The 19,176-nt window shown below is 41.8% G+C and overlaps 1 protein-coding gene across 1 annotated transcript in view; it reads left to right on the top strand.

Annotated features, from left to right (window-relative positions):
• The window catches only part of GTF2B (general transcription factor IIB), a 17,014-nt gene extending 171 nt beyond the window's left edge, over nt 1-16,843 (top strand). Inside the window, exons 2-7 of the mRNA XM_026038030.1 lie at nt 1,726-1,832; nt 11,737-11,870; nt 14,156-14,302; nt 14,439-14,568; nt 15,190-15,471; nt 16,464-16,843. Of these exons, the coding sequence (XP_025893815.1) occupies nt 1,726-1,832; nt 11,737-11,870; nt 14,156-14,302; nt 14,439-14,568; nt 15,190-15,471; nt 16,464-16,597 (934 nt within the window). The 3' untranslated portion in view covers nt 16,598-16,843. The remainder of the gene's footprint in view (nt 1-1,725; nt 1,833-11,736; nt 11,871-14,155; nt 14,303-14,438; nt 14,569-15,189; nt 15,472-16,463) is intronic.
• Nucleotides 16,844-19,176: the final 2,333 nt, after the last annotated feature.

The raw sequence follows: 19,176 nt of genomic DNA, 5'->3' as shown, positions 1-19,176 counted from the left end.
CCTCCGCGGCCCGGAGCCGCCCCGGGGCTCCCGCCGCCGCTCGGAGCCGGGTGCGCGGAGCGACCCTCGCGTCCTGCGGGGCACGGGCTGCCCGTGGGGCCGGCAGCGCCGGTCCCGGCGCGAGCTGCCCGGGGTTCATTCCCGGTGTTACTTGGCGATGCCTTCGCGTAACGGCGCGTGTCGGAGCGCTGCGGCCGCTTTGTCCGGAGCTCCGCCGGGCCGCGGGAAGCTGCCGGCCGGGAATGGCGCGGGGAAGGAGCCCGGAGCCCGGCTGCGGTGTTGTAACCGCCATCTGCCCCTGGAGGCCCCGCGGGAGGGACGTGAGCGTCCCGGGGGCTTCGGTGCTCGCACCGGAGCTGCCTTTAATTTCAGTTTGCACCGTTTGAAAGGCCCTTTTTTTATTTTATTTTTATTTTTTTTTTATTTTTGTCTTTTATTTTCCCTTTTCCAAATAGCTGTTGGAGCTGTGGGTTTTATTCTGTTACTGTTGACACATCAGAAATATCTAAACTAATGAAAGTCAAGATCTGCTCTGTCGACTTGGTTGAGGTACTGGACTGGTGGGAAAGGGAGAAGAGGGATGCGTTTAAATTTTTAATAGGATATTTTCTGCAATTACAGGGATTAGTAGTTATTTGTAGGCACTGGCAGTTTTAGGTTGGTTGGTACTGAGGTGAAACTCACGATCAACTGCTCTATCTCCTGCTCCTTATCTCAAGGGAAATGGCGAAATGGCTTTCTACAGTATCTAAAACCCCATTTCTAAACACAGAGGTTGCTGGGTTTTTGAAATTATAGAGTAATTGTAGAGTTACTGCACATTCATTCCTAGTTTGAGTGAAAAATTTAACTCTATTTGTCGTTTGATTGACTTTCTATGTGTGTATTAATCAGTATTGATGCTAGATACAGATTAATTTTTTCATCATTTTCTCTAGATCTTGATGCAGAGGTGTGGAAGAAGTTGCCTGTCATATGGTTCATTTCATGAACTCATTGGTTGATTTATCTTGCTTTACTAATACTGGTTTTCATTAAGGTCTTACAATTAATGATCTGTATTTGATTCAGAAAGCCTAGTAAGCTTAGTGTAAAGTGGACTTTTCCAACAATTATTCAAAAATAAAAAAACAAAAGTAGTATCAGCAGTTTCCTAAGAATGTTTTGTGCACTACTTAGGGAATTAAGGATCAGTAAATTATGTTGATCTGATAAGGGCAAGTGGGAACACTGATTTAGCAGTAATGACTTAACTTTTGTGAGGGTCTTATCTAGCAATACATTATGAGCTAAATCACGTCTGTTACTTGAAATCTCTTGTTTTCGTTTTGAAAGGTTTTGTGTTTTTTGTTCAGTATAATTCAAAAAAATCAATTTAATATGAGCTTAAACCACGTTTGTCAGATGTACTGCTACAGCATTTAAATAAAAGGTAAATTTCATGGTTTTAGGTTAATGTTATCTTCTGTAATTCAATCACTGTAGGTTTTGTATTATTATTTTATTCCAGCACAAGTGCTCTCGGTATTGTTTATTGACCTGTAAAAGTTTTATTTTTAAACTGATTTATATGTACTGTGAATAATAAATATTGTTAAAGGAATATATCATTAAATGGCTACTACTGCAGTTTTGTTCCTTGGAACTTGGAATCAGTTTTGGATATAAAGCATGTGTAATTAAAAGTAACAAAGATCAACATTTATATTTTCTTTTTCTTCATAGTTTGGATGTGCTTCCAAGAGTGACTTGCCCAAACCATCCAGACTCCATTTTAGTGGAGGACTACAGAGCTGGGGATATGATCTGCTCTGAGTGTGGCCTGGTAGTAGGTGAGTAGCTGGTCACGTTTTTGTGACTTACCCAAGAGCTTAAGTTGTGCGTAAATGTGTTTTGTCACAAAACTTACTTGTGACAACTTGAGTGTTTGAAAGTTTTTCTTGATGCTTAAATACTACCTTTACTTTACCATTACTTGATGCCTAAATATTTCATTTTATTGTATATATGTTGGTTTTAAGCTTGCCATTTGGAGTAGTGATAATGACCGATTAAAATGATTGGTGTCACCTTAAAATTGTATAATTTGGATTGTAGATACCTTGGCATTTTGGATTAGAATATTGTGGAGTCCTAGTCAGTGTTCTATCTTTAATTATGAACAGGAAGGTATAAGAAATGTAATGAAAGCTCTTAGTCAAATAACTTGCTTGAAAAAAAAATGTTTCCCTTGGTTAGAGGTTATCTTCTGCCCTCAAGGATGACTCTTTATGTCCTTGCCAACACTTGTTGTGTTAATTACATTTCCTAAGGCTTTTAATGCTATCAAAAGTAAGTAGCCAGTTTTTCCTTTGGAATTTTGCTGATCTGTTTTATTCATTTTGTCATGTGAAACTTCTACAGACTGAATTATATGTATAAATAAAATGGAAAATTTAAAGCCAAAAAGCCTTTGAATTGTTGTCTTTCTGTTTCAGTGAGAGAGGGGAAACCATGTTGTTGTGTAACATACTGTATGTTTGCTTTTATGTTTGCTTTCTTTAAGGTGAACATTCTCTTTTTTGCTTTTATGTTTGCTTTCTTTAAGATGAACATTCTCTTTTTTTTTTTTTTTTTTTTTTGCTTGTCAAACATGGGAAGCTTTGTGCTCTGGTAGAACCGTTCTTCATTTATTTCCACTATATATTTTTGATTTGCTTGGTGACCAAGATAGAATGTTGTGGGTGTTTAGATGATTTATTCAATGGTATTAAATATTTGTATTTCTTTTACCCCTCTCTCCTACAGTGTAATGACTTGCCTTTGGCTCTTGTATTGAATTAAAGATTTTCATTCAGCTGCTAACCTAGAGGTAAAGGCAAAAAATTTAGTACCTATTCTTTAAGCCAGATGCATTTGTTTTTTATGGAAAAAAACCCCCCATTTTCCAAATAGTTTATTAAAATAAATATCAAAATATTAAAATACAGGTACTAGTAATTTTGTTTAAGATGTTAAGTCCATTTGGAAGACTGTAAGTGAAGTGACTGTCTGGACCAGGGAGCAATAATTGCTTTGGTAAAGAAGGACTGGTTTCAGTTGTATGAATTCTCATGGCTGAAGGTACTTGAATCATGACCAGTTGGCTTGTTGAAAATGCAAATGTCCACAGTGATATTTCCTGTTGAAATATGGTAATAGGCTTCTAGGCTGATACTTAAACATATTCTCTGTATGACTGCTCTAGAAGTTGAACCAAAGCTTAGAAAAGTCTGCCTTGATTAGTTCATAACTGTCGAGGTGATGATGTCTGTAGAGAGAGAGGGAAAGATTGGGCTTCCCTGTTGATAATGCATTTTGTTTTAGAAACTTCACAGAGTCTACCAAAAAGCTGACTTTATGTACATAAGGTACAGTCCAGTCACAAGGTATTCTTGTTTTACAGATTTACTTCTTGCATTTGGAGGTTTCTTCAGTTCAAGTAATCAGATTTTTTAAATGATCAAAATCATTAATATACTAATACAAATTTTGGCTGAATTGAATTTTTCAAGGACTTCAGTTTAAAGCGGATTTAGATCTCTCTGCAGGCAAAATTAATAGTAGGGAAAACTTTTTTCTTAAGTATGTTTTTTTTTTTTTTAGGTAGGACTCTTAATTTGACATTGTTTTTAACATTTACTTTTGTTGTGCTAATTGCTGTTGTTTTGTCTTGTCTTCAGCATTTTTGTTTTTTCATGTATGTCCAGTTTATTACTTTGGGTAGACAGCAGCTTGTTTGGAAAACCAGTTAAATCAGATGAAGATAAGTAATTGAAGAGTGCGTGTCCAGCAGAAGTGTGAATATTTAACATAGTTTCCTTTCTTGATCTTTAGGAAACTTAGTGGAGGAAAAAAACGATGCAATTCTTGATTACTGATTTTTTTATGAGTTAGGGGTAATCTAAAGGAATGAAGACAAAATCTTATTCCTAAATGACAAAACCGGTATGTGTTTGTTGTGATCTCCATACCACCCATGTTCACCTTAAGAGAGCTTGTGATTTCACTTCTTACCCATAGACAGAAAGATGGTGAATTTGTATTTAATTTCTTTGAGTTGCATAGAGTTGTGTGTAGCTCACGTGAGTAGGACTTTGTCATATAGCATGGTGGGGATTGAAAGTCAGATGTTTTATCGCTGAAGAAGATCAGTCAGATTAAAAAAAAAAAAAAAAAAAACTAAACAAAAACACTTCAAACCCTAACTCTGTGTAACCTGTAGCCAAACAGATGTTAGGTTCACTCTGAAACATCGTCGTCATTTCAGTGTCTCCAGAGCGCTGCTGGTGTTGCTGAGCACATTGGTAAATACTGGATGCATGCAGAGCTTACAGGGACGTGTACAGGACACAGTGAGATCATTTACCTTTTTTTAATATTATTTGTCTGAAACTGTAGTGAACCGTCCTTGACTAAACTAAGTGATTTTCCCATTAAAGTTCCTATGTGGTCAAGCACTGAAGTTTTCAAGTTTTTGTAGAGAAAATGGATTTTTGTTTGTTAAGTGTAAATTAGAGCTTGTCATAGGATAAAATAGCTGGTACATTGCTTCCAGAACTTGAAAAGTAACCTTTCTTTCCTTTTTGGGAGGTGAGGTGAAATTGATTGAAATTAGTATTAAGGCTGAAGTTGCATTGGTCGGTTACCTAGCTAAAAGGGAAAGGTGAAGCAGTAAGAAAGGGACTGTGGGTGGCAGAGGGAGCTGATCCTCTCTTGTAACAGTCAAATCCAGTGTTTTAGGTAGACCTGTATGTTGGATTTTTTTTTCTTTTTCCAAATGAGACCTTAAAAGGATATTTAAATAGCACTGAGAATAATATCTAAATTTGGTTAGCTTCTGTTTTGTCTTTTCCTGGTCACTGTTTCCTGCTTGCTAACTTTCCATCCTGCTACTTGCTTCCTTTTGTATGAAAAGCACTCAGACCAAAACCGCGATTATCCACAAAATTTATTTATTCATCTAGATTAACATGCATCTGAAATGTTGTACAAGTATATCGCAAAATTTGCAATGGTCTTCTGTTTTGTTCTATTTACTGTTCTCAGGAAAAGTCATTCTAGGTTATATGGTGTGTGTATATATATATATATGAAATGGTAATATATCTATGTTAATATGCTGGGTTAAGAGTTTGTGCAGAAAGTTCATAGTTTGGACAGAGGTAGTTCTGTGTACACCTAAAATGTTGACCATAGCTCATTCTTTTAGATAGACTTGGCACAGGGAGAAGTCTCATTGAACACCCCAAGGCTAGTAAATCTCTCTTGGCGGGTATTTTGCTTACTGCTTTTCAGAAAAGACAGTAAAAAAGGATAATTCTGCTGATGAACCAGAAGAGATTTAGGAAGGCAGAAGAAAAGTAGAATACAAAGCACTGACTTTTCTTAGTATAACAAAAAAGAGGTAAGCTGAATTTCGATCAGGAGTTCTAAGCAAAAGGCTGGTGGCATGTGCAGCTGTGTGCAAGAGGGGAGCTGGACCAGAAGTGTGGCTGCAAATCTGTGATGGTTGTGACTGTTGACAGCAGAAGCATGTAATGATTTGGAGAGAATGGTCTGCTTTTTCTGTCTTTGTTGGAAAATGCTGTTCAGGAACTCTTACTAAAAAACAATTAGTTTTTCATATAAAGTTGACACCTGCTTAATGATATTCAGAGTTTAGTATCCATTTAAAGGTTTCCCCCCATCTGCCAATGCAAGAGTGTTTGTTTAGTCTTGGACTACTTCCTTCCTCATTTAAATGTTCCTTCTGTTATTAATCAAAATGAGAAATTGTGCATTCTCTTCCTACCTCTGGAATGAAATTAGGGTTGCAAGGTAAATCTTGGAAGTGCTGAAGTTAAACCCTGAGTCTGAATTGATGGATACATCTTGCATAGTACACAGGTCATGCTGTTGAGACTCATAACAGCTTAAGTCAACAAATGTATGCCTGATACTGTGTCCTGCATATTTTTTTCAACATACAGGAAGGAAAAATATTGTTGTGAGCTTTTTATTTAAAGTGTCTTAACTAAGTAGGAAGGGAACACATTTGTGATTTAAGACTTCCTTTAAGACTTCTGTAGGGTTTCACTCTAGGTTGTTGTAATGTGCTGGAGACGCTGCAGTGAATGTGGCATTCTCGTCATCCATTAAGTATTAAGAGCTAATTGATTAGCTTTGCCTGCTTCAGTACACAGAAGAACACAGAAGAGAAGCTCTTGTATAGGATCATGTTGGGAAACATTTAAATCAAGTAGCATCTTCATGTAACGTGTGTCATTCTATACAAAGCTTTGAGTTAGGTTATGACTTGTATTCCGCTGTTTGCTCCATGTCCTGTCTATACCTGAGTGTTCAATTGAAGAATTTTGGAAAAGCTGTTTTCAACAACGAGCCCACCTTGAGATCAGAGGTAAGGCTGTCATAAAATTGCATGAGAGTATTGCTGGCTAATGTGTCTAGAAGTTGAGTTCTAATGGACTTAAATCCAGGTGTGATCTGTATAGGGTAGTGGAGTAAGAAGTAATTGGAGTAAGAAGAGATTTCATAATTACGACTCTGCTGGCCACTTCATCGCTCAAGCTTTCAGTGTCATCAAGGATAAGATTGCTTGTGTCTACATGTAGAGATGCTTGCTTTCTGAGATGAAACCAAATAAAGTGTGTTTAGTTGTTGTTAGTGCAATGTTAATGAAGAGCTATTCGAGCGCTCTTAAATTCTGTCCGATGAAGGGCAGTTGTAGTTATTGGCCTTGCAAAACTTCTTCCAAAGGGCGAAAAATGTTTTCATACCAGCATGTCTGTTCATAGTTACCTGCTTCTGGGAGTGTTCTTAACGTCAGGAGCTAAAAATTTGAAATCTGAATTTTAAAAGTCAAGTAAGCTTTAGGTATGAATGTATATTAGAATCTTAAATACAAGTTAGTACTTTGCCACAGTTCTTAATGTTATGAAAACTTGATGTAAAAACAAAATGTAAACTATGCATATTTTAAACACCTTTTACTTTGGAGATGAAGCATTTCATATCTTTGACAGGCTCTTATGAATCAGGAACCTTACTTGGGATCAGCAAGCTTCTCTGTTGCTTTGAATACCTCTTACCAGGTAGTTCTTCTGTTGGTTAGTGACTTGGGCTGTCCTTAATGTTCAGACTTACTCTTCTAGTTTGAATAAAACAATAGCGATTAAAAAACTTGCATTTCTGGTTTTGTAAAACTTAGATTATCTAAGATGTCAAGAGATTGATATTTATAGTTGTGTTTAATTTTGAGCTGTGTGATATACAGAGTTGTTGGTCCAACTGGAGTTCTGATCTGTTCCCCATTTCAGTGGTAATGCAACAACCAGGGTATTTTTATTTGATGGATTATCCCTGTTTCAAATAGTCATTCTTATTGACAAAAGATATAGGGTATTTATTTTCACATGAGCTGCAAGTGCTGAAGTGTTTGGCCGAGTGTATCCGTCATCCTTTAGTGAGGCCCTGGCAGCGCTAGGTTTATTTTCTGCTAATTTTTAAGAACACTTTATCTTAGCTAGAAATTCAAAAGATGCAGTAGGAACAGTTTATTTACCTCATTGTGAACTTGGATATAATAAAATATCCATATTATAAACGGGAGTGGGTGTGTTTTGAAGTGGTTTTTCCACATAGTCCTTGAACAGTCTTAATGTGAGTGGCCATAGTGCTGGGTCAGGTTGCAGTAGGTAGCATTGCATTATTTTTGTTCCATTTAATATCTTGACTTGTGCAAAGCATGAAGCAGTGACGTTTGTTAGACTCAGCTGGTCCAAGAAGGCAGTTTGAGTCTCCAGACCATGTTCTCTTGAAGCCAAGAGCCCTGGGGAGGCCGGTGCAGGCACGGACACATCACAGGATGAAGCTCCCCTGGCTCCCCCTGTTTTCCGGCTTGAATTCAACCCTGGGATCTCCATATGTGAGGAGTTTTTATGGAGTCGCAACCTCAGGCAAGGAGAGCAAGGAAGTTCCCATGGATGTGGAAGGTGATGGCTGCTGCCACTGTGGTGTTTCCCAGCATTCAAGAAAAACCTGCTGGCCTGGTGGCAGCTTTGGGAATATCTGGAGCTGTGCCCAGGGGAAGGAGTCGTCCCTGTGCACTGGGACACGTGAAATGGGCAGCGCGGCGCTTCCCTCTTGCGGTGCTTCCCATTCCCCTCAGCTTGTGCTCTGCTGCTTAGGTGTTTCATTACTGCGACTTGTCTCAGCACCTCGTTACTCTAGATAAGAACAAATTGACTGAAGTTAATCTTAATTATTTTTTCCATGGTAAAACTTTTAATTAAAATATTTCTGTGCTCACTAGATGGCAGCAAATTCCTTAACTCTAAGAATGAAACAAAAATGTTCTATGCAAACAGTAGATATTTGGTGCTGTGAAGTGCAAATAAGCTTTAATGCTGTATATGTTTTGGGATTAAAATGCTAGTCAATAAGATGTGGAGCTGGATGCAAAGTACAGTTAACGTTGTAACTCCTCTTCAAGTGACTTAAGACGTTTTAAAGTACTTCCTTTTTCAAGAAGACTGTGACTGTTTCAAGTCACAAAAGTTGTTCAAAATGCTGCTTTAATTTTTGATACTTATCCGATCTTAATGTGACTTTTCTGTAGTTCTTGACTTTCTCCATTTGGCAGTTGTGAAGAAAAGCAAAGCTTCATCTGAGGTTTCCTGCTCTGAATAACAGCTCTGCATTTTACTAAATGAGCTTTTTAGTAGGTGGTTAACAGAAGTCTAGTGAAGTTCACTCTATCTCCCTTAGACTTCCAGTGTTAAAGTCAATTAGACTGTTTTAAAAATAACTGTATGCTGGAAGAACTGCTTACAAAATGAAATGGTACTGGAGAAAAACCTATGTGGTCAGGAACATGCTCGATGATGCCAGACTAGCAATGGATTTCTTCAGAGATTAGGGCACTGTAAACTCAGGGCTCTTTTCTGTACTTCAGAGGAGGAAAGAACAACTTGCCCAGTGAAAATGAAATAAAGGGGTGTAAAGGCACAGTGACTTCTAGTGAATTTTATTTTTGCTTGAAAAACTATCAGAGGGAAAATAGGAATTAGTAAGAGGAATATGCAGTCACACATACTTTAAACAGCTGAATAGAGATGCCGGAAGATGCCTAATGTGAGAAAAAAGTAGTTTTCAGAGAAGTTTCCCTGAGAGCTTTTGTAGCTCTGATGCTTAATGGTCAGACCCTGTTTTCCAGATGCTTTAGGAAGCCCAGTGAGTATTGGGAGACCCAGGAAATCATGGTCAGGGCTTGAGACGACGGCTTAACAGTGGAAAATGATTTGAAATGCTGGCTTAGCCACCAGTCTTGAAAGCTGGCACCTGGTAATGTTTTTCACTACTACTAATGAGGCTAACTTTGCTATTCTGTTTGTGTTTTCATAATCAGTTATTCCATGGTGAGTCTTAATTGCTTGCCTCTAAACTAAAATCACATTTTAAAAATTCTTTTGTATGTTGAAAAAAAATAAATAATAGAGGGTGTATTTGTGCATGAAGTGGGATCATTAGCTTCTTATAGTTGAGTATGTTTTCCTTCAATAGAAACCCTTATTGAGCTGTTTGTTCCACTTGCATAAAACTTTGTGTTTTGTGTCACATTCCCTATATAGATGCCTCTTGAAAGATAGAACATGCTTTGTAGGACCCCAGTATATTTAAGTAAAATGCTGGGAGTCTGCAGCAAAACTGTGTCTGCAACAAAACTGTGTCTGCAGCAGCAGATTTCTTGGCAAGTGAAAGTATTTGTATATTGCATCTTAATTGCACAAATGTTTTATAATCAATGATTTGTTCTACTAATTTTTCTCACTCTGTTTAAGTAGCAGTCTGAATCCGAGTTGTTTGTATTACACTGGCCAAAGTAGGCGGTGATATAACACTTTTTTGTTAGAGCAGGAACAGTTCATAGCTCGCAAGAGGCAGATCCCTGAGTGAGTCATTTAGGTCCTTCCCACTTGTGTGGAAAAAAAAAATTACATCGTTGCCCTGTACTCAGTGTTCTATTTATACCATGCCAGAATTTTAAGTACATTTTGCTTTTTTCAGATGCTGTAAACACTATTGGGGGTTGTATTAAAGTAAAGTTACTGCTAGGCCATAGAAGGAGTATTACTTAATCAAGTACTTGCAGAGAGGCCAGAGCCGGAGTGTGCTGTCTGCTCACTTAGGCTTGCAACGGGGAGACCTCTGTAACAGAAACAGTAGATCTCTGTTTTGGGGTGTATATGCGTTTATTATTATTATTATTTTATATATTTTATTGCTTGCTAACCTCTTTTCTCTTGCACTTGTCAAATCAGTAAAATCCTAAGGTGAAGCATCTCTGTGAACATGCATGATGGATAAGTGTGGATCATTATAATTATTATTGTGGGGGTTTTGCCTGCATCTGTGGTATGTGAAGGAAGAGTATAAAGGGTGAACGAAGGAGAGGAGAAGTTGGGTAAGACTCTGTTGTAGCTTCTGGGGTCGGTCAGTGGGCTGTCCTGTCTTCTTGCCCATATGGGTGCCTTTGGGTAAGAACTTCGTTCTGTGCACGCTGAATGACTGTCTCACGCCGGCAGGTCTTAGCAATCCTGCTTTGCTTGTGTATTGTTTTAAGCTTGTTTTTGCAGTCTGTTTGCTATCAGCAGCAATCTCTGAATCTGATCCTGTCACACACTTGCATTTTGTATAATAAAAGCTTCAGTTTAAGTCCCTGGAGATTTGAATGATTGAGATAAGGGATTTGGCTCGGTGGCACTGTCAGTGTAGGTCCCTGAACAAGTAAGTTGAGCCACCCTCCAGTATAGGAGCTGTCTGGTAGGATTCCCTAAACGAGACGTGGACAGGCTAGTCAGGCACAAGAGTCTCCTCTCTCCTGGGACACTGACGGCTCGATGAAATAAAAAGGGTTGAAGGAAACCCTGGACATTTCTCAATGTGAAAGTTGCTACAGTAGAGGCCTGGGTGAGTATGAGAGGGGAATTCTGCGAGGGAGGTTGGTTCATCTGGAGAATGCAAATTCTTTTTTAATTTCTACTTCCTCACTTATTCTCTGAATTTGTATTTAAATAATATAGCGGAGCAGACTGATTGTAGGAGGAATGAGCTATAAATACATGTGTATCAAGTGTCATAAAGGAAGTGGAGCAGGGCCGAGTCAGAACTCCCTTCAGGAACAGAAAGGGGGCTGCAGCATGGTGGCTTGGAAGGTGGCTTATTCCTTCTGGAGTCCTAAGGATCTGGAGCTCATGCACATGGGTGAATTACTACAGTTTAATGAGTTGTGATAGTTCACAAATGAACTCTTAACCCATGGCAAATGTGAGGGAACTCGTGAAGTTAAAATAACTTAGCTGTTTGTGAAAGCTCTGAGAATGTCCTTAGGCAGCAGAGACCTCCAGTTTGAAGTCAAGGTGTTGATTCCTTTTGTGTGTTGAAGATACCATGATACTGCCTAGGAATAAGGACAGTGATTCTCTGTATTCTGGAAACATTTTTTCAGTTATTTATATTCAGTTATTTATATTCCAGTTGCGTATGTTTTTTGCACTGCATTTTATCTAGTGAAGACCTCTGTACATTGTTGTGCAAGTAACTGTTCTGTTTGCAGATGCCAACACTTTCAGTGGAGAGCTTGGATGTGTAGTTTAATGTTTGTGAAATACTTCAATATGTTACATTAATGCACACTGTTGCTTTCTGTGAACCCAGGGGACCGGGTCATAGACGTGGGGTCGGAGTGGAGAACATTCAGCAACGACAAAGCAACCAAAGACCCATCTCGAGTTGGGGATACCCAGAACCCTCTGTTGAGCGATGGCGACTTGAGTACCATGATTGGCAAGGTAACACTTAAAATACTAAGTTCTGCTAAGTCTGAGCACTTGGTCAAGCACATTATTTGTGTATCTGTAGATAAGCCATCCAAAAATGTGATTACATATATATTTTTTGAATATCTTAAACTAAATAAAACTTGGCAAAATGTTACTGTCTCTGGTCAGGAAAGGGATGAACCTGTCATGAGAAGGCGGTTTGTCTTCTCTGGAATTACTTGTCACTTTTGATGTACTGCATAAACAGAAAAGCTGATGATGCAGACATTATTTTAAAAAGAAAAAAGAAAATCGTACTGATTTAGCATTCTAATATTTGATGTGTATTTCAATTCTGTTCTTGTGGACAGGAAGAAATTTGGTTCTTGCCCCATTTTAGATGAAAGATTCAGTTACTGGTAACTTCCAAAGACTTACTCTTCATTTGTGTATTGGGGTATGTGAACACCAGGAGTTTTGTTCCAGTAATGTCATTAGGATAAAGAAATGGGCACACGTGAGCAAGCTGTATAGGTATATAGAGGAGTGTGCTCATACTCATCAACCAGCCATCTGGAGCTTGCTTTCCAGTGAACACCGATTTTTTTTCTGCCCTGTTTTCAGGATGGTTCGTTAGTGCTCTTGCTGAAACCAGGAAATACTGCTTAGGACTCCTTCCTGCTGGGGAAGAAAGGCTGCTTTCCGCATGCAAAGGGATTAATTCCTAATTGGTTTTAGTACTTATGGGACCCATCTGTCTGAGGTAGCCGAAGCCTGTATTGGAAGCAAGATTAATTTGTCTGCAAAGAGGAGGGTGAGGAGCATGCCTGCTCCAGGAGAAGTGACGGGCATTTTCCAGGTGTATCTTTGGTGTGTTGGCACAGAATTGTGTCCCTCTAGATGTAGCCACTGTGTGTTGTCAATCTGGGGACAGGGTTGGAGGCATCGTGGGAATTCTGGCATCATTTCTGAAAGTTAAGTCTTGTGTTGCAGGCAATTGTTTGTAATGTGTTTGTGACCTGAGTCAGTTTTGCTTGGTGCTTGTTGGCTGCCTGCCCCCAGGCCCACCTGGGAAGCTGTGGATGGCTGGAGGTGCTCGTTGAGCTTGAGGGAGCAGCGTTGCCTCCAGTGCAGCCTCTGCAGTGTTGCTGTCTGGATTATTCCTGGGTGCTTCCTTCAAACTTTCTTGCAGATGAAAGAGTAGAAAAATAAAAACAGAGCAATCTTGGGATCTAGCATCTCCCATAAAGGCCACTTCAAGGGCCTTTACCTAAAGGGAAACGCCAGGGATTGTGCTGTGCCTGGGAGCTAGAGCTGCACGGCCACAACAGAGCGGCCGTGTCGTTCCCTGCCGATAGTGAGGAGGAAGAGTGGCTCCCTGTGAGCAAGGGGCGAGTCCAGTAAGGAGCCAGCATATCAGTGCTGGACAGCCAAAGAATGTAGGTTAAATACGTGCTAAGGAAAGACTGTAGAATTAGAGGCTGTTTTAAAATAAAAGGGCAATCCACAAGGAATGTGGCTTGGGAAAGGAGGCAGTCGAGCTGTGACTGAGCGGCGCCAGGTACGGGCTTGGTAAAGGTGGCAACGAGGAATAAACACATCCTGCTGTGGAGTAATATGTGTGCCCTGGAAGCTGCTGTTAGAGCTGCCAGCTGAACTATCGGATCTTATTTTGCCTGAGACCACAAGCTTTGCTTTTTAAGAGGTGCTTGGTTTCCTTTCCCGGGCAGAATATACAGCTTCATGCGTGTGGCAGCAGCTAAGAATTGCTCCCCTGAGAAGGCAGAGCATCAGATTAGATTTGGATAGGTCATGGAAATGGGTACTTCCTTTGTCCATGCCTTTGTTTCCATATTTAAGTTATTGTTATAGCAACTTGTCTCTAGCTGGCCGTAAAACTATTTTTCTGAATCAGCTAGTCTGCCAGAATGGGGCAGCATCTGTTCTCTGTGGCATACAAGTGGCATAAAACAATCTTGGACCTCACCAGCAGCAGGGGAACTGAAACACCCTATATGCCTATGCACATGTGCCTATGTCTTACTCATATCTTTAAATTACTGCTACTTTAGGAAAGAAGAATTCCTGCATAATCTCTGTGCTCTGTGCTTGGAAATTGATTCTCAATTTTGGACACTTCTTCAACTTTTGCAGGATATGGAACGTGACATTTGGAACAAGGCTCAATTGTGCGATTTGTTTCAGCCATGTGTATTTGTGTAACTGTTGAGCCTAAAGCTTTGAATAAGGGTTTGTAGAGCTGGAAGGTGTTTGTACCGCTTGTGTTCTGCTGACAATAAGATCTTTCCTTTCAGGGCACAGGTGCAGCAAGTTTTGATGAATTTGGCAACTCCAAGTACCAGAATCGCAGAACGATGAGTAGCTCTGATCGGGCGATGATGAACGCCTTCAAAGAGATCACAAACATGGCAGACAGAATCAACCTCCCTCGAAATATAGTTGTAAGTTCACGTCTTCCGCCTTTAAATTGTTCTGGCATTGACTTAGTTAGCATAATATAATGAGCACATGAATTTTTGATATTGCTGCTAATTAAATGGCCTAGAGTTAATTAAATTTAGTCTTCTTGCTTTGAAGGATCGAACAAATAATTTATTCAAGCAAGTGTATGAGCAAAAGAGCCTGAAGGGACGGAGTAATGATGCTATTGCTTCTGCTTGTCTCTACATAGCCTGTAGGCAAGAGGGCGTTCCAAGAACATTTAAAGGTAAGCTGCCAGTGATACAGAGTCAATTTTACTATAGAGTAAATATCTAGTTACTATTAGCATAGGATGTGGGTTGTCATTTATTCCTGAACTTCTTGCTGAATTGGTTCTTCTTGGCTATAGCCCGCCTTTAAAAATAAGTGCAGAAAATTTGTTAGATTCATCAAGTGGCTCTCAGGCATGGTCCCAATACCTGAGAGGCACTTGATGAATCCCATGGTCTCATTTTTTGGTCCTGATACCTGAAGAAGATGGCCATTCAAGATGTGGTGGAATTTAAATGGTATTGCCAGATCTGGAGATGATGAGGACTGCTCTGGCTGAATTAGAGCCACCAGCTCTGGTAAGAGTGGGCACCTCTCCTGATGGTGGACCAGCTGACTTGTAGTGGCTTGGATTTTTCCCTGCTAAGCCGGCCATATGTATTGCTGCTTACGGAGCCCTTTGCGCTGACTTCAGTGATTTTGAAAGTTCACGAGTGTGCCAAGCTTGTTGTTTGGTGGTGGCTTTCATGTTATTTACCTTCTTTGTGGTGTTAAAATTTATGGTGAATTGAATTTGCTCATGTTGGGAGAACAAATGCCGTCAAGCCTACAGTTTAGGTTTTTTTTCTTTATTTAGAAATATGTGCAGTGTCCAGGATTTCAAAGAAGGAAATAGGCCGGTGCTTTAAACTTATTTTGAAAGCTCTGGAGACCAGTGTTGATCTCATTACGACCGGAGACTTCATGTCAAGATTCTGCTCCAATCTGGGTCTTCCTAAGCAAGTACAAATGGCAGCAACGCACATTGCCCGCAAAGCTGTGGAATTAGATCTGGTTCCTGGCAGGAGCCCCATCTCCGTAGCAGCTGCAGCTATTTACATGGCGTCACAAGCCTCTGCGGAGAAGAGGACCCAGAAAGGTACAACTTCACTCTTGCCTTCTTCTCTCTGCACTAGTATAAATTCCTGGCCTTCTCTCAAGTCTGTGGCAAAGATCAAAGGTTGGTGGGACCATAGGCTTGGCTGTAGGAACCTTTGGTGTCATTCCCTCTGCCAGCACCCTCTGGGTAGCTGGTAGGAAGCAGTGAGAGTCAAGGCTGCTGCAGAGCAGAAGAGCCAGGAGCAGCTTTCAGGGGCTCACGAGAAGGGGAAGGAGGGCTGAAGGTTTTGGATGAGTGTGTGGTGACAAAGGGGTCAAAACACCTGCAGCTGTTTAGAGGAGCTCAGTTGGTATTTCTGTGGTCTGGTTTGGATCAGGTAGGTGTTTGCTTTGTAGCTGCTGCTAGGTAGAGAAGAGTCTTTTTTTCTTCTACATCCCGGGTGCAGGGCCCAGCTCGGGTTCCGTCCCAAGTGCTCTGCCTTGCTGAGTGTGGCAAAGGAGCCTTTCTGCGCCTAGGAGACCCTGCTGCCCCGGTGCCCTCGCTGCAGCATTCCTGTTGTGGTAACTTCAGCTAGCCGCGTGTCCCGGGCAGCTGAGGGGCTTACTTTGGTCCAGGCTTTCTGCTGGCTTTGCCTCTTATGTAATTACAGCAGAAACTCCAAGCTGGATGCTCACAATGGTATGGTGGAATCTTGCTAGGTAGGTGAAGACTTGATGTGTAGGAGATGGTTTTTTAGTGAATTTGCACTCTTGGCCCTCTGTCAATTTGAAACTGATTTTAATCCAAGATTGGCAGCACATGTTGAAATGCAGCATGTGGGAAGACCAACTCTGTGAATTCTGTGCAAAATGTTAGTCACAGTTGAACAGTTTGTTTGTTGGTGTTTTTTTTTTTTTTTTTTTTTTTCCCCAGGCTTTTGGTTGAGTTATGAAAGTATGTAGCACTTCTTGAGTCAAGTTTGGTGTTTTTTTTGAAAAAAACGGTAATAGGAAAAAAACCCAGTAATTGTGTTTGTCTGCTTTTTGTCTTAGAAATTGGCGATATTGCTGGTGTGGCTGATGTTACGATCAGACAGTCTTACAGGCTGATCTATCCTCGAGCTCCAGATCTCTTCCCAGCAGACTTCAAATTCGATACCCCAGTAGACAAACTACCCCAGCTGTGAAATTTTGGAGGGTTACTTTTGATTTCTGTTAAAAAAGAAAAAAACTTTTGATTTCTGCCTATAATAAAGGATGTACAAAGTGTGAATACTGAGTCTTCATGTTGTGGAACTGGAGGATATGGAGACCAAGCATCACTGCTGGAGCGCAGCACACATTCCAGGGGTAAACACTCATTGTGTGGCATTTTGTATGTATATATTAGTGCAAGTAAATATTTAATGACTGTTGCAGCAAGCTTAATTTCATATTGTTGTATTTACTTAGATTTCTTTTGTAGGGATCTAGTAAAATGTATTTTGGAAAATTGAAATTATTATGTAATTCCTGAATAAACTGTTTTCCAAAAACACTTACCCTGTGGTGCCCATCCCTGCAGCCCGACAGGCACACGCTGCTGCTCGCGCGGGAGCTGGAATGCGGCTCGGGAAGGGCAGCGCCCTCCCTCCTTAGGGACTTAGTCACAAGGATACTTAAATGCACCTTTTCTTGGCAGCTTTCATCTTCTGTGGGCCTCTAATATTTGTAGTTAGCTGCAATTTACAGTATGGAAGAGTTAACTCGGGATGCAAACAGTTGATGAAAAGCAGCTTGAATATTTGTACTACTGCTCTTGAAGATCTCCGAACATCCCTGTGACAAAGAGATTAGTCACGGCCTTGGCACCGATTCTCTGATTTTCACTGATGTCTCTGTACCTTTGCTTCTGTGGATTTGATGCAATGACAAAGCAGCTAAACACACGGACATTTACTTGGATTGAATTCCGGACAGCTTTGTGATGCCTGGTGCTGCACAAGGAAAATAAAACTATCCCCACTATTGCTGTGAGCTGTGGGGGCCGGCGGCCGGGCTGCGAAGGATCTCGTGCGCTCCAAGCGGCGCTCCCGGTGCCGGGCAGCTGCAGCCGGCCGCTGGAGACGGGTAGGTTGGGAAGGGAGCTGCTCTGCGGCAAGCCCCGCTGTGAGCGGAGCAGCAGTGTGTGCCCGGCTGCAGAGCCCCTGCGGCACCGCGTGGAGCACTCGGCTCTGGGTCATGGATGGCGGGGCACGACTCGGCTGCGCGTGGCACCCACAAATAGTCCTGGCGCAGCACCTAAAGGTTACATTCCTGCTAGTTTAGAGGGATTATGTTCTAATGTCACGCAGCTCTGTGCTTTAATAGAGTCCTGCTCGGCCGCTGGGTGTCCTTCTCTGTATTGAGTAGCTGCCGGAGGGAGGAGGCAGGATGCTCTGAGTGGAGAGGGAGGGTCATGCCCCTGCAGGGGCAAGCCCTGGTGCAGGGGCGGCCCTGCAGCAGGGATCAGGGCTCTCTGTGGGTTAGGCATGGCTGAAAGCTCACATTATCATAATGCTCTTGTTTTAAATGTTTCCAGGCCTAATGGAGCGGCACCTCACAGCTCAGGGGTGAGTGTTGCTGTTTGCAATCCCTACACACAGCAGAGGCTGCTGCGTTGAAGCCCGAAGGAGCTTGCGGAGCGCGGGAAGCAGATGCCAAGCGGCTCCACGGCACCACTTCCTGCCGTTCTGCCCGCGGTTCCTGTCCCCACTGCAGTGCCGAGACGGGCCCTGTGCGCCAGGCCCGAGGAGTGCAGGTACCGTGAAGCCTCCTGGGCAGACATCGATGCAACTTTGAAGTGTTGTGTTAGGAGAGTTTTCAGCGAGTTGCTTTGCTGAAGCCGAGCAGTGTTTCCCCTGTTGAGTTTCTCGCTGAGGCCTGACCTGGAGCTCGTTCTGCGCTGCGTGGCTGCAAGGCTGCTCAGCACAGGGCGCCCGCGGCTTCTGTGCGGGCAGCCCGGGAGGCCTTAAAGGCAGGGGAGGCTTTTACTGGGCTGCAGAAAGCAGAGAGAACAAGGTTGTGTGTGTGATACCAGTGGGAGCTGAGAAGACCTTTGGCCCCGGAGAGCTGCCTGCCCAGCTCTGCCTGGCCCAATGAGGGTTTTGCCGAGTGTTAAGGCTGCAGCTCTCCAGGCAATGGCCTTCCAGGACATCCTGCTGTTTTAAGACTTAAGGGTAAACATCTCTTTTCCTAAAGACGCTTAGGGAAAAGAAAGAGAAAGCCTTCTTCTCTGCTGACAGAGCAACCCAGCTGCGGCTTCCTTGCAGGTTTGGGGTTGGTGGCAGCTGCTTCCTGCGCAGGGGTGAAAGGCGGCGCTGGGGCCGCGGCCCTGTCCTTGTCCCCTGCCTGCGGCGGCAGGGAAGGAGCCCAGGGGCTGCCGCCCACCAGCACAGGCGGCTGCCGCGCTCTCTGCGGCACCCCCAGGAGCAGGAAGGGGCACAGGTAACTATAGACTCGGTTAAAACAATATATATACACACACACATCTATATATATATAGAGAGAGAGAGAGAGAGAGAAGTTAACTACCCCTAAGAGACTGGTTTTCTGTAAGACCCCTCGGAAGTTCTTTTCTGCAGTTACCTGTGGAGAAAACATGACAAATGACTTTAAGACACAGCAAAATCATATTTAAGACACAGTTTACAAATTACTCTATTTAAAACTTTAATTTGTGATATTAATGACTGCAAAACACTTAGAATGACATTGTTAAAGGCACATTTTGTTTTAATGCATAGTG

This window comes from Nothoprocta perdicaria, unplaced genomic scaffold (genome assembly GCF_003342845.1).
Source record: "Nothoprocta perdicaria isolate Ctin4 unplaced genomic scaffold, notPer1 scaffold_20, whole genome shotgun sequence".
NCBI classification, from domain to species: domain Eukaryota; kingdom Metazoa; phylum Chordata; class Aves; order Tinamiformes; family Tinamidae; genus Nothoprocta; species Nothoprocta perdicaria.
Note: the sequence above shows the minus strand (reverse complement) of the source record. Positions and strands in the feature narration are given on the sequence as shown.